A 15,115-nucleotide genomic window follows, 5' to 3' on the forward strand; every position below is an offset into this window, starting at 1 on the left:
GGAGGAAAGGGAGGCATTCGGAGTTGTGGCATTTTGCAAGTCACTGTTACACGTGAAGGAGCCCTGCTTTCCTGGAGATGGCTGAACAGCCACCTGCTGATGGTGAGTGAATGAACTGTTTTGCTTTGCTTGCCTTTGTGGCTTTTGCTTTACTTATTAAACTGTCTATCTCAACACATGAGTTTTCTCACTTTTATTCTTTCGACTCTGTTGCCCATCCCACCAGTGGGAGTGAGTGAGTGGTTGTGTGGAGCTTGGTTGTGAGCTGGGGTTAAACCACAACACCCCTGCCGGCCCGTGCCTCCCAACGGCACTTCCTCTGCACCCACAGCAAGGACTTACAGCAGAGGGAAACAGAACCAAAAGCAACATCCATGGTACCACAGTGGGGTGAAGAAGATCTGATTTGAGTGCTCCTTTCCCAGCCTATAGCAGCAGATATGTTCTTTCCTCCAAAAAAGAAGGCTTCTGTCCCCAAAAAACTCTTCCTAATTTCTTTTAGGCACAGCTCTACTCTTCTGAGAGTTTACAGCAGTCCTGTTTGGGAAAAAAAACCCAGGAACTGCACTTGTACTAAGGCGCTGTATAAAGAGGAAAAATATTTTTCCTTCTATTTCTAAATCCTTGCACAGTCTGGACTCTTTTCAGGTAACCTTAGCTTTGATCTATTGTATAAACGTAATATTCATCGTGATATAACAGAGTTCACAACTGGCTCAGTCAAAATAATAGACTTAGTAAATACATAAAAGCCTTTTAATAGCTGGGAATTGCTGTATCTTCATGAAGTTTTGACTATATTCCACCAGATTAAAATTAAAAAGACAAAATCCAATAAATAAGCTGAGAGGTGAGTTAAAAGGGTAGCTTAGCGCAGTATAAGGCCCCCGCTGTGGGGGTGGGTGTGAAGAAAGACCCCAAACAACCCCTAACAGCACTAGTCTCCTGTGCCAAACGAGTCAAAATTAAGCATAGAGGATTTTCTGTATTTCTAAAATTAATTAATAACATATCTTTGGCTCTCTTTCATTGTGAACTTTTCCCTTTAGATATGATTGTAGCAAACTTCAAGAATCACACAGCATCCCACATCTTTTGTGTTTTCCTGCTGTAAGTTTCAGCTACAGGTTTATGAATAATTAAACTGTATAGAAGTGAGTCAGCAAGTATTCAAACTGTTTCATGGATCTGCTTTTCCAGTTATGCTGCTGCTGATTTTTACTTAAAAGCCTAATACTAGATTAGGTCTAATGCAAACTTTTTCAGCTTTATTCAAATCAAGCATGAATGATAAATCATTTGAGGATGAAGTACTGCCTCTGAACTACCAAGTGGAGAGCCCTAGGGTGCAGTATTCGTCACGTAGTGTCTGCATGCAGGATACCCAAACCTATCTTCAGATGTAGAAACATTGTAGGCTTTTCGGCTAAGGCAACAGAGCGGCTATGTCAGTATGCTTTCCTATCCATTAGAGTTACTGTTGAAAGCACACACTGAAATTGCCAGCATTATGGGCTAATTTTTCAGGGAGATTGCTATCATACTTCTGTTCAGCCTGGAAGGGGACTATGGCCTCCATGACCCAATGCCTTTTCTAAGGGAGCCCTCCCATCCACCCTTGCACAGGAACAAGCATGCGGAGGAGATAGTCTCAACCTGCAGGTGGTTGCAAAACCAAATGACTGTTCAAAAGGCCAAACATCTTTAATTCAACAAACCAGTCACCTGTACAAAAGGCCACCTGAGAGTTAAAAAAATAAAAATCTATGGCCATGCTATTGTGTTACAAAATGGAAGACATGCAGAGCGTGTCTGTTTCAGGGTTCAACACATCCTTCCTGATCACAGATACAGTCCTCTGACCTCTGAAGAATTTGAGATTAACTGATCGTTTCAGTCACGAAAAGCATTGTGAGAATTCAGCTGGTTTAAACCTGTGCTGCTGTCCTCAGCGAAGCACCAGGAAAGGATGGGGGACTCAGGGAGCTTCTTGTGCTGCTTGTGAAGACCTGGAGCTGGATGACTGTGGCAATCAGAGTCTTCAGTGAATGGGTGGATTTGGTGAAGGTACATTTATGAAAACTGCCATGAGATCATGTATCAAACGAGCATCTTTTTTTTTAGCTGACCGCTGTGTGCCGTTACTGAGGCGTATGCTGCTGGCATAGACTCCTGGTTTTGTCACTTGTAGATATTTTTCAAGGTGTGAGGTTTTCCTTGTCAGGAACCCTTTTGGTTTTTCCAACAGCTGTAGAATTGAAGGAAGAAGCATCTGTGAGGCCACCGAAGGCACAGGTTGATTTCGGTAAGAATTATAATCTGATTGCCTGTATTTAGGCTTGGAAATCTGGAGCGCGAAGTCCTCAGGGTGGCTACGCTGTCCCATCTGCTACTGGACCCCCTTTTGCTCTGACGGGAAAGGATTGCCTCTTCATTGCCCAGTGAGTTCATGGCAGCTCTGCTGAAACGCTGCCCTGGTCGCTGTGGCCCGTCAGCCTTTGCCTTAGAGGGTCTCTAGGACAGGCCTGAAACACCACTGGGCGTTACACCACGGGGCAGGACCTCAGGAGAGCCACTAGCAGTAATTTTTTTTACCTATATATATTAATGTGTCTTAATATAACAACTGCAGTGCAACTAGCATGTTTACTGGGTTTCGCAAGCACTTGTGCAACTCATATTTTCCACAGCTAGCCTTGCATTTTATCTAACTGTAGACGTGTGAACATCTCAGCTTGTTCTCCTTGGCTTCCTTTAGAGAACTAGGCACCTTTGCAAGGTAATTAATCCATTTCATCTTAAAATCATTTTAAGATGAGATGAATCATGTCAAGACAGCTATTCCTCTTGATTTACTAGAAAGGAAGCACAAGATAAAAATCTCAGGCTTTAAATAACTTCTAACCAACAAGTTAACCTTAAACAAATTCAGACTTAGAAATGTAATTCTTAGACTCTTAGAGAGAAACAGGCAACATTTGTTTCTAAAGGATGGACTAGTTTAGTAACTGAGAGGAGACATCTCAGCTTCTGCCATTAAACAAGCTCCCATAAACCCTGGAGCCAAGTTGGCTACGGGCTATAGGGTGGAAGCTGTATGTCAGCGTCAAGGGGTGTCTGTAGAAGTACTCAATGCACGAGCACTGGAACCACTGCAAAGTCATGGAGGGGCTGGAATCTGTTGACTTAGACTTGATGCGGGGGGGAAATGGGCATCCACTGAACGTGGTCCTAGTAAATACATCTATGCCTTCACTGAATGTCCTCCTGCCATTGTAGAAATGTGAGTTCATCGTTTACCATAATTACACCCCAAAAAGTCAAATCCTACCATTAAAAATCTGATGGAACATTAATACAGGTCCTGGGAAAACAAAAGCAAAAAAGTACCAGCATAAGCAAGGCTTTTCTTAGAAGAATTAAACCTAACAGGCTTGCAGTTGTTTTTTCCCAATTTATATTTATCTGACATTCCCGAGTAACTCGCTGGTCTCCATCTCAAACAGATCCACAGGCCTTGTGTTTTGTCCACAAACCCCCACCACATATGGCGGGGGGATACTTCGCACAGTTGTGTCCCAAGTTCTCTACTCTGTTGTAGGACAATTATTTCTGAAGTAAGAGGTGGTTTAATGTTATCTCACTTTAAGTATACTGTAGTCTCGTGTTGTGAAGGAGGAGGGAAGAGCAGAGCGTGATACCGAGGGAGGCAGGTATTTCCAGATTTTATTCATGTGACGCCCTATTTACTCCATAGAGCCTATCCCAGCCTTTTCCATGCACATCACTTTGCAAAACAAATCCCCCCTTTGGCCATATTTAGGAAAATATTCTTTCTTAAATTGAAATTGGCTCTTTAGTGGGCAGAGCTGTGAGTGGGAGCCATTCCCCTAAAGGACTGTCAGCCCACGCCTGGATGTTCAGCAGTCTCCTGGGCCGGGATATGCCTCTGCGGGGGAAGCTGCACACCAATGTTGCAGACTGAGACTACTCCAAGGAACCGGCTCCCGCCGAGGTAAGGCTTAGCAGTGTGATTGCTTGGCTGTATTACTGTGGGAGTGAGGAAATTATTCTGTGCTTATTTTTCATAATAAAACCAGCTGACTGGGGACTATGCCATGGCACCAAATGCAGAGGTGGAGTTCATACCAGCTGTTAGCCCAGCCTCCCCTTCACAGTGAATATCATTTAGCAATCTCATAAACAATGTTACGGAAATGAGATCCAGAAAGAAAAGCCTGTATGCTTTTTCCACTGTTGGTGCAACCCGTAAGGCACGTTACCCGTAGGAAACATAACGTTTTGTCAACTGTACCTTGACCATTTCGTTTCTGTAGAACCCACCATATCGCCAGTGCTGCTGCACAAAACCCAACAATCACTACCGGGGTGATGATGCCAATGCTGCTCTTTTTGCTTTTTGGAAGTGGAAGATCACCTGCAGGGTAGAAGAAAATAAAGAGTCCAAGTGATTCAAACAGGTGTGCCAAGAAATGAGCCTGCCTCATAAGCACCAGCTGGGAAGAATTGGTGCTTCTGTAATGTACGCCACAAAAGCTGATCATGAGAGAGGGAACTGATGAACGAGAGAACACATAGCATCTGCTTAGGATATCTTAATGAAGATGCCTGTAACGATAAAAACAAACCCCATTCTATCAATATTTGAAGCTAATCATTGACTACCCACCACAACAGATACCTTTGAATATCTATCATCTGAACCGAGAACAAGAGGTGTGAGACCTTATATCCTTAAAATGGATTGTTTTTCTGCTAAAACAAGCTATGCAATAAGTAGAAAATAAAAGCTCGAAGAATGTTTTTCAGGGCAGCATCATTCTGCATGGCGTCTGGCTAGTGTGCGTTTCGGAAACAAGGCTCTGGTAGCACAAGACATTCAGCTAGGTAATACATCATTAACGATGGATTCAAAGGCCACTCTGAAAATCTGTTTTGAGCATTTTTTAAAGACCTCAGTGCACAGGAATTTAAACATGTAAATGTCTAGAAAGGTTATTTTAATATTTGTCCAATTTGGAAGAGAATTACTAGAATCATCCAGCACACTTTCAAAAATTACTGAAGAAAAACCCCAAACGACACAGCAAAAAATGAAGAGCCGTGCCCCTACCAAGGGCTCTCCCCAGAAAAGAATGAATAGTGATTACTTGTCTCAAGCAAAGACTCCCTGTTTGTTGTTTGTCCACAGCCTAAGGAAGACAACAGGGATTTCTACAGTGAAAGAAATTTGGACATAAAAAATAACAGTGACAAATGTCCTCTTAGTCTGGAGGTAGTGTCTCATTTATCATTTACTGGTAAGTGCAATTCTTGGAAGCTTGTTGCACACCCATCATGTACCACCTTCCCTCAGCATCCCTGTATCTATAGCTAGACAGCAAGCGTTACAGAAGCCTATACCTATGGATATATATTTCCAGGACTGGGCACCTATACGGGCTAGGGGAAAGTCTCTGGGTTTGGATGGCTACAGCATATGTGGGTCCAAGGTATGAATGCAGAGTACATCCCTCTGCCTCCATGTAAAACTCTGTTCACATCAAGCTGCCCGGGCAAAACTTTCTCAAAGCCAAGGGCAAACAAACACGTGACGAGATTAACCTAGGTCTCCAGTGCTGTAGGCTGTTGATGGTCTGGTTTTCTCATCTGGTGGTTCAGGGTAGCAGGTCAGGCGAGAGTTGGGCACCGAAATGTCAGTCTTTGCATCACAGCAGATTTGAACGTTACCCCACACGTTTTCTGAGGAAACTGAAAGATAAAAGAAGTTTTAATTATAAATATGGATCATTTGTAGCATCTTCATTCAAGGGTTCAACAGGTTAAAGAGTTTAATAGGTTAAAAAAGTGGATCCTTCATGTACCACCAAAAATCAGAGATTCGTAGGAATTTAATTCACCAACTGTTCAAATCAACCAGTCAGCATTTAGATTTTCTTCTCGCTAATGCTGATGAACTGTTCTATGAACCAGTAATGGAAATCTTCACATTTGAAGAAGGCAAAAAAGTTTTCACATGTAATTGAGAACACCAAAACATTTGTAAAAAGCTTATCATTAACTTTCTGCATTTAAATTCTAGTCAAATAATAATTATGACAATATTTTGCACCTTCCACTTACCCATACGAACCGAAGAAGAAGAACAAGCAAGATTAGCGGCTGTATAAATCTAAAAGACCCCAGCGTGCATCTTCCGCCCAGCCTGCGTGCCACTGTGCCGTTATAGAACTTACTCCTCTTCTAAGAGCTGGGAAACGTAAAGGCCGTTATCTTGGTAACGCCTTCCTGCCTACGCATCCTACACTCAGCAGATCCCCCTGTTACTCTCTCAAGAGATATAAGCATCTACGTCTGCAGCAATTTCCCGTTTTCGCTATGGATGCTTTAGTGTCATCCGAGCTTTACACAGTGGCAACAGCATGTAGATATTTTGCAGTGGTAAGCGTAAATCCAGGAGAGAAATGGTTTACAGTGATCAGAAATTAAATATACGAGGAATTTTTAGGCTGAGTAAAAGCATATGTAGGGTAGGATTTTTTTCTTATTTTCTTCTGTCAGCAACAAGATTAGAAAGGATGCGCCAAGTCCAACAAGGGAGGTGATGAAAGCCACTTTCAGTTAATCATCTACAGGTGCAATTGCAAAGCCAGCTATACATTCGGTTGGATGTTAACTGGTGAAATGTCATTGTCTTGAGTGGAGCTAACTAAATTACACTTGTCCAACCTGATCCACCATAAAGTTTTGCCCTCTTGGAGCCACTTGCTACAGGTACTGGTCTGGCATTTTTATCTCTGAATTTGAGAAAAGCTGGAAGGATACATCTTGGTTATTTACTGAATTGTGCAGAAGAGCAACACAGAATGGCTCTTTAGGCTAAACCTGGATTTCAGTGCGTACCGACCGAAGTAGATGGGATTCACACATTGCAAACTGGCACAGATTTTGACCATGAGAATTGCTGTTGCCAAAACAACAACAACAACAAAATCTTTATGAATCAGGGTACCATGAATTTATCTGAATCTCTACTAGTGTAGTTTTAAGCGGTGTTTGACCTGAGAGAATGTTATATATTTTTTCTGAATGACTTAATGACTTTTTTATCACAGAAGAAACTCATTTTCACAAGTTAGTTTACTCATTAACCTCACTGTCTGCCCAAATATATAACAGTTCAGTTTCATAACCAGGAATATGTTCTCCATATGTTGATAGCCAGGCTCTCAGTAGAGCATACCTGTAAGATCCAGGTAATTACATGCGTCTCCTGCTCCTATGGGTTTCTCCCAGAAGATGGCATAAAAACCTTCAGAAGTATTTTCTTGCTGAAAACACATCTTGATGTGTGTTTCGTTGGTCACCAACTGAAGTATTTCGTTTGAAAATACCTCACTTTGTGTTTCACCAATTTTTACAAACTCTTCGTAATTGGATGATTCACATACGTTGCTCTTACAGCCTTTGCAGTGGTAGACTGTCACATTTGTTTTGCCAGAGGAAGAGTCTCGCGTTCGCTCATCAGGGTTGCCACTGGGCATGGCAATATCTAAAAGAGAAAACAAAGAAAAATTATTTTCTACCAGTTACTACAGACTTCTAGTGTTAGAGAATGGGATCAGTTTTGCTGGACAAACCCAGTCGTGGTTTAGGAGACATATCTGCCAACAGGCAATTTTTATACGGTACTGGGCCCAGTCCCCAAAATAATTTTGGGGGTAGAAATTAATCCTAATTCCCCCACTGCTGCCACTGGGGTTTTAACTAGGAAACTGACTGCTTGGGAAGTGAATTGAAAGGCATTTGTTGAGCTAAGGGGTCCTCTGCCCAGAGAGGCTCGGGTGACTCATCCATTCTTATTTTCTTTCCTTCCAAAACTTTTTGGCACAATCCTGTTAGGTGTATCTCCAGCAGACCTCCAGATCCCAGGACAAATGAAAGTCACAGCTGAGCTGCCAGACTACATACAGTGGTATGCAGCGTCCCAGGTCTCTGCCACTGATTCGGTTCAGCATTTCTGCAGGCGACAGTTTTACAGCCAAGCCAAAACGCACCAGGAGCCTGGCTGAAGTGCTGGAGTATGCCGGGGCTGGGGCCGGAGAGCTGACAGAGGGGCTTTTTAGTCAGATTGCCCTGATAAAGAGCCAGTCCTTTGAGAGGGGACTCACCTCATCTGACTTCAGACAGAGCTAAAAAGTTACATGATAGCAACAGGTCAAATGAAACAATCTTCACCTTCTTTTCTGTTCTCACTTTAGTGGTTTTGTGATCTTAGTTTTAACTGGACAAAACTGAGCTTTCTAATAACAGTATAAAAGTTTTTAGCTACTAATGTGCAGTGAAAAGCACTGAGCTCAAACAAGGAAACTCACTTGGACAGGGAGCTGCAACGGTCAGGAGGAGGAAGCATAACCAAGTGAAGTGAAGAGAGTCCATCAGGCTGCCCTGGGTGCTCAGCTCCAGCAGTGTTGGATGCTCTCCTAGATTCTCCACGATCCCAGGGCAGGCTCACCAGGCTCCATCCTCCCTCATCTCCCTGTTTGGACAGTAAATATAGTGCTTAGCACCCATTGTCTTTCTTATTCTCTTGTTCCAGTCGAAAACACAACAGCTTCCAGGCTAAGTGTATAAAGCTTCTTCCAGCCCAGATTGCTGGAACACAGGCAAAGACACGCCGTCTTTCTGCAGGGAAGGGAAACCCCTCCTGAGCCTGGCGGCAGGCGGCTCCATGCCCAGGTGTTCCAGGCTCCTTGAGGCACTGGCCCTGCAGACATCACTCAGTAGTATGCACAGCAAATTACGTCTTCACTTGCTGTCACTTCCAAAACACACAAAAAAATTAGACAAGAAAGATGCTTTGTACTGAATGTTTGTTTATCTTGACCTAAGGTGAAGTATTTATTGTCAAACTGAATTTTATTTTTCATTTAGAAAACTGATAGGAAGTATTTGTTCAAATTAAATGAACAAACAAACAAAACAAGCAAAACCTCAGTATTCCTTTTCAAAAAATGTCTTCGGTTTAGTCAGAAATTCATCCTCAATCATTTCAATGAGACTATCATGAATTTGTGAAATATGTTTTAGCAAAACACAAGTTTCACTTTCCAAAGGAGAAAAAACTGGAAAAAATCACTTAACTTTCCTCACCAGCCTCGCTCTGGAAAGCACAAACTGCTTTGTGCCTAGGAGCTTTTAATTAGAATTAGAAGCTTTCATTGAAATATCTTCTTTTGGTATGTCGCTAGCTGAGAGGTACCTTGAGGCAGTTTCCAAATTAGTTATGCATTAATTCCTAAACCTTGAGCAGACATTAATAATTGCTTCTGTCCCATGATCTGTGCTAGTTCAGACCTGCTGAGAATCCCACCCCAATTCCCAGAAACAGGCAAGGTGAGAGGACCAAAATCTGCAAAACAAGCCTTTCCAGGTGCCAACAGGCCCTGGAGGTGCTCTTTGAAACCATCTGCAAAATGTCCTGTGGAATAAGATCTGGGGCTCCTCCGCAGTGCCCCAAAATCTCAGCACTTCCACATGGGGCCTAATTCCAGAGATTCTGGACCAAGCTGAGGTCCTGGCGCTGCTCCCTGCACACCCACAAATGTTCGATCCACCCACTCCCACCTCACAGCACCCAAGGAACACGTTCTTCTGTTTTAGGCACACTGCTCCTCCACACCATACAATCTTGCAAGAATTTCTGCTTGCCCCACCAGGTATTAACCACGCTCAGAGCATCCGATGAGCTCAGCATCTTTTCTCATCCTCTTTCCGTGCATCTAAAAAGAACTCCTATCTTTTTGATTGTTGGTGAGGTTTTTTCTTTTCAAAACCAGATGAGTCGGTACCATTTCACACATTACTCGCTTTAACCTGTTTCCTGCTTTGCAAAGCACCAGTTAACAACGTGTCAAGGGACTGTCATCAACCTCAGAATCACTGAGTCATAGAATCTTGTAGGTTGGAAAAGACCCTTAAGATCATTGCGTCCAACTGTGAACCCAACTGTGCCAGTCCACCACTAGCCCATGTCCCTAAGCACCACTTCTACACGTCTTTTAAATACCTCCAGAGTATTTTACATCCGCAGAGCATGTTCCTCAACCTCATGCAGTTCTCACAGACCAGCTGCAGTAAATCTGGCAGAGCTATTTGCCCAGAGGTCAAGCACAATAAGTGTTTTTCCCCCCCCAGTAGTTTTCAGCCTGAGGACTGTATCTTCTGTTCTTGTTCATTCTGTCTTCTCTTTTGTGGTTGTCTTGCCTCATCCTTGCCCCTCCTCTCATTCTGCTCAAACAACATCTCCCTTCCTCTTCTCTCTGGTGACATTCCCTCCTACTCTCCTTCACTTCATTTTTCAAAAGCCAGGACGCTGTCCACCAAATCGCTGCCCCCTCCCACTGGTCTGTCTTACAAGCCTCTTCTCTGGCCCGTGCCTGAGAGTCTTCAGCTGTCTTGGCTACATCCTGCCATCAGTTTTAAACTTACGTAATGGTTTTGGCTGGGATAGAGTTATTGTTCTTCACTGTAGCTGGTACAGTCTGTGTTTTGTATTTAGTATGAGAATAATGTTGATGATAACTCCCTGAGGCTTTAGTTCTTGCTAAGCAGTGCTCACACTAGTCAAGGACTTTTCCAGCCTCTCATGCTTTGCTGGGTGCATGAGAAGCCGGGAGGGGAGGGGGCACAGCCAAGAGAACTGATCCAAACTGGCCAAAGGGATATTCCATATCATACAATGTCACACTCAGTATATTAACGGGGGGAGTTGGCCGGGGGAAGCAGCGACTGCAGCTCGGGGACCGGCGGCAACTGGTGAGCGGTTGCGTCACTTGTGGGTTTTTTGTTTGTTTGTTTGCTGTTTCCCCCCCCCCACTTTTGCCTCTCCCTTGTTATTTTCGTTTTTAATACTAATAGTACTACTAATATTAATATTAATAATTTCATTCTTATCTCAACCCACGAGTTTTCTTACTTTTGCGCTTCCGATTCTCTCCCCATCCCACCGGGGTGTGGGGAGTGAGCGAGCGGCTGTGTGGTGCTTCGTTGCTGACTGGGGCTAAACCACAACTTTAGCAATAACACACTCAAGTCTAAAATGACACATGCTCTTTGGTTAGAAAGTATTTTTCGTCAAGTTTTTTGCCTGCTTGCCTTTTTTTCAAGGCAATACAAACCTTCACTTTTGCGAGCCACTGAAGCTGTCTGCACAGCTGTAATGCGGCAATGCCAGATCCTAAAAACAGATCAGCTGCAAGCAATTGATGAGTAAAGTAACAACCAGAAGGATCTGGCGCTGCTTCACCAAACCCAACCATTCACACCCAGCTGGTGAGCTTTCCCCAGGTCAGAAGCAATGAACCCATGAACAAGCCAACCTGAGTTCACTGGGAGGAGAGATTAGATTTAACCAGAAAGAGAAAGTTGTAGAGCCCTAACAAGGTCTTTTGGTATTGTTTCTGAAAGGATCTATTTGAGTAAAAATCACTACCTGAAACTCTCCTGCTTTTCCTTCTCCCGTAACTTCATAGCAAACACAGCACAATAAATAACTCCAATATTTACCAAGGCAAGAAAGTCAGGCATTAATGCAATAGTATCATTTCCACCAGAGGACAGGTCCTCTCTCAAAGTTAAAAGCCAACGACGTGGATTATTCTGTTTAGACACCTCTGTTTTCTTACTCCGGCACAAGTTCAACCAGCTCACCGCCTTTCCCGTGTGCACCCTCAGGCTTAGCAGCCTCTGCCTCCGGCACAGCTCCGCTGGGGCCGCCACTTCAGCGAGGCTGCCCTGGTGAGCAGGACAGAGCTGCGGCGGGGGTCACCCCGGTCCCGGCCAGGGGAGGTGGCAGAGCAGGGCTGCTGCCCTGGGGTTTAGATGCACTTCCCTCTCCAACCAACCGTGAAGGGCAGTCATGGAACCACAAGATCCAGTGCCAGTCTCCAGCTGTGACCACTGCATTTCCCTGACCCTTCTCTCTTCCAGCCACACCACCGGGGCATCTGTAGCTTTGTGAGCATTTTGCTATATGGCTTATATGGTCAGGCAGAACTGTCTTGGTGGAACAAGGCAAAATATTTTCAGAAAAGCTTTATCTGGTACCCTCAGTATCCCATGGAGAGCACTTAAGTTTCAAACACTGTAAAGAAAATCATACTATTGAAGGAAGTAACCAAAAAAAAACCCAACAAACCAACTTCAGAAGATCTTACACATTCTGTTTTCTGGGAAAAGGAGTAGTAGTTACATAAAGCTGGTTTTTGCATTACTTTTGGTACCAGTTTCACTTTACTGATCTGCTGAATACCCCTCTCAATAAGCTTTTGCAATTAAAAAAAAAAAGCCAAACCCAAACTAAAACCCTAGGAAGAGATTAACCAGCTATTTCCAGAGCAAGCCTATGTGTGCAGTTTGTTCCAACAGTTCCAACAAGTCAGTGCAGAAAGCAATCAGCAGGACGCTGTGCTTGAGCTGAGAAATCTCTGCAAAAATCCTGAAAATGAAGTATGCAGCTTCCCAGCACCTAATCTTAAAAATTGTTCCCCAGTAATCATTAGAAAACACTGCTAACATTTCATTTTCTGCTTGCAGCACATTAAGGCAAGCAGAATGAACTGTTTCACTGGTTTAGTTTATTTTAAAACCAATATCCTTTCGGATGGACACTTTCTGCTTTGGTTCTCTCTGTTTTGTTCTGAACCCAGAGCCACCAGGGTCCCCACAGATCCCTTCTGGGAGCGGGGCAGCAGCCACAGGGAAAGCTGTGCACAACCAGCTGCAGCCTGGGTCACAGCTTCGCATTGAAAAGGAAGAGAGCTGCAAAGATTTCTACTGCAAAATTCTGCCAAATCCTGCCAAACTATCCTTTATTTGCAAATGTGACAGGATGGCAATTTTGGAAAGGGAGATCTTAACAAACCATGCTAAGGAGCTATGAGGGGGGAAAAGGATTAATTGGATGTGGGAAAAAAGTATTTCGGAATTACATGACAATGCTCTAATAGATTTAGTCTATTACTTCTGTGGTCACCCACACATAAAAGTGTGTGGGATTTTGCATTCACACAAGCAATGTGAAAGCAGGGCAGAACTGCATGGAAGTTGGCAGTCAAGGCTGTAAAAAGCGGTGTTATTTATTTAGCAAGATCACGCACACAATAACACACGGTCTTCCTTACAGAGAAAACACGAAACGCTAATTGTTTCCCTTCTGCCACAGACTTTTTTAGTGCCTTATTCTACTACTTGAAAAAAAGGAAGCAGCAATAATTTGTAAGAGAAAAGGCTGGCTGTAAGACAGAACCCCTTAAAAAAGAAGGCAGTGTGAGTACCTCAGAAGTTGTTTGCATCCAAGGAAGCCTTTGTGCCTCTTCCCTTCTCCATGCCCCCGAGCAGCCCTTCCAGCTCCCTCTTCCTTCAGCTGCTCTTCCAGAGCCCTGCACAAAAGATGCAGAAGCCACTTGGATCCCAGAGGAAAAACAAGCCCACTGCTGTCTTCTCATTTAAAAAGTGGATTTTCACTTTCACTTCTAAGGAGGCCGGGCAACAGCAGTCCATGTCACTCAGCAATGCAAACAATGCTGCTGCATGGGACTCGGCAGCTGGAATGCATGGGAAAACCATATCCCCCAGAAAAACCTCGCAGGAACCTGCTTATGGGTACCCGGGTCGTAAATTTGTCTCTCTGTGTATTGCAACGGTGATGTGAATGGACCGGATTTGAGATCTGCTCCTGGCTCTGCCACTAACTTGCCATGCAAGGGGTCCCAGCGCAGGAGAGCCTGCAGCGCTGAGCTGGGCTCAGCTTATTCCCTGGCAGGGATCAGCGTTGAAAGATACTCTGACAAAACACGCATGCTTCAGCAGCCCTTCTCCTGTTTGACTGAATTTGTGCCCATATGTGATGGCCACACCTGGCAGGAGGGGTCGGGACCGGAGGGCGGGCAGAGAGTCTGCACAGCCTTTGGTAAATCAAAGAAACCGCTCTAATTCCCAGGCTCTTTACAACTCAGGTAAAATAATGCCCATTGGTCTTGGCAAAGCACTTTGAGATTAATGCTACAGGTATTCATTTTTCAATGGGCCACTTTAACATTTGCCTTTTTAATAGAGAAAAATGTTATTTTCTAGCTCCGACCATGGAATGAAAGCTTCAGGGACCTGTTCGGCAGTATTTTACCCACTCTGCGGTCTGATCTTCTCTGTAGGGACTAATAGGGCTGGTGGGGTCTTCTTTAAACAGCGCCTTTCTTATTTCCCTTATCTTGTGCCCTTCCTTCAGGTAGGGCCCGCACTGGCCTGGAAGATGACCTCCAGCACGGCTGGGGTTATGGAGGAAGCCTCCATAGAAGGCTTCTAGACCTCTGGAGAAGTTAAATATTGACAGCTGTTGTGTCTCAACCTGCGAGAAGGAGGGAGAGTGACCAAGGTTCTAATGATCCCCTCGGACTAAATTGAAGTGAAATGACACCAAACGATCAACTAAACATTTTACTTCGATGCAGAAGCAACTTGAACTTGAAAAGACAACTTGAAAGCATGGAAAAGCATTGATGGTGAGGCTTCTTGTTAAGAATATTTGTAAAATAAGAGGAGGAAAAGGAGGGGGGAGAGAGGGGAAAAAAGAGGGACAGCGATAGCAAAAGATAGGGAGGTATCACCACCCCTGGATCCAGTGCTGATGACGACAGACGTGACAATCCTCCGGTGGTGGCTGCGCACAGGTCTCTTTGTTGCAGTGTCTTTAATAGTCTACGCCCCTCCTTCAGTTACGCCCCCTCTGAGCTTATGTGGTGCTTGTTCCAGACGTTTTGTGATTTCTGCGCAGGCACCATTGTGAGGGGCGGTCGCGAGGGGTCTTTCGGGCAGTCATAAGCCCCTTCCTCAAATAAACTTTGCATGACCTCAGCAGGTTGCTATGTGAGGCCCAGCAGAACCTGGGACTGCGTGTCCTCCGATGCGCCCGCCCCATGCCCCATGTCCATCGATTTCCCACCTGCAGGTTGCTACATCCCACATCACGCCAATGTTTGAGACATAAACTCTTTCAGCCCCTTACAACATCAGCAAGTCAAGAGGTGTATGCGTA

General features: G+C 44.3%; 1 protein-coding gene and 1 long non-coding RNA gene across 7 annotated transcripts; one reads left to right on the forward strand and one right to left on the reverse strand.

Moving 5' to 3' along the window:
* Positions 1 to 1,685: 1,685 nt before the first annotated feature.
* On the reverse strand, positions 1,686 to 8,531 carry LOC135315965 (uncharacterized). Of its 6 annotated transcripts, none has more exons than XM_064467224.1 (5): positions 8,397 to 8,531; positions 7,265 to 7,573; positions 5,626 to 5,772; positions 4,345 to 4,438; positions 1,686 to 2,248 (listed from the first exon to the last, which is right to left on the reverse strand). In XM_064467224.1, exons 1-5 carry the CDS (start codon positions 8,458 to 8,460, stop codon positions 2,221 to 2,223), a joined length of 642 nt encoding a protein of 213 aa, XP_064323294.1. In that variant the 5' UTR covers positions 8,461 to 8,531; the 3' UTR covers positions 1,686 to 2,220. The 6 variants fall into 6 exon arrangements, with proteins under 6 accessions (XP_064323294.1, XP_064323289.1, XP_064323291.1 ...); XM_064467219.1 differs by having other exon boundaries at positions 4,316 to 4,438; XM_064467221.1 differs by lacking the exon at positions 1,686 to 2,248 and adding an exon at positions 2,742 to 2,855 and having other exon boundaries at positions 4,316 to 4,438.
* A 5,394-nt stretch (positions 8,532 to 13,925) lies between these two features.
* LOC135315973 (uncharacterized) lies at positions 13,926 to 15,104 on the forward strand. Its single transcript, XR_010375462.1, has 3 exons — positions 13,926 to 14,039; positions 14,309 to 14,582; positions 15,029 to 15,104. It is a non-coding gene; the product is annotated as an uncharacterized LOC135315973 (long non-coding RNA).
* Positions 15,105 to 15,115: the final 11 nt, after the last annotated feature.

Source organism: Phalacrocorax carbo, chromosome 16, assembly GCF_963921805.1.
Source record: "Phalacrocorax carbo chromosome 16, bPhaCar2.1, whole genome shotgun sequence".
NCBI lineage: Eukaryota > Metazoa > Chordata > Aves > Suliformes > Phalacrocoracidae > Phalacrocorax > Phalacrocorax carbo.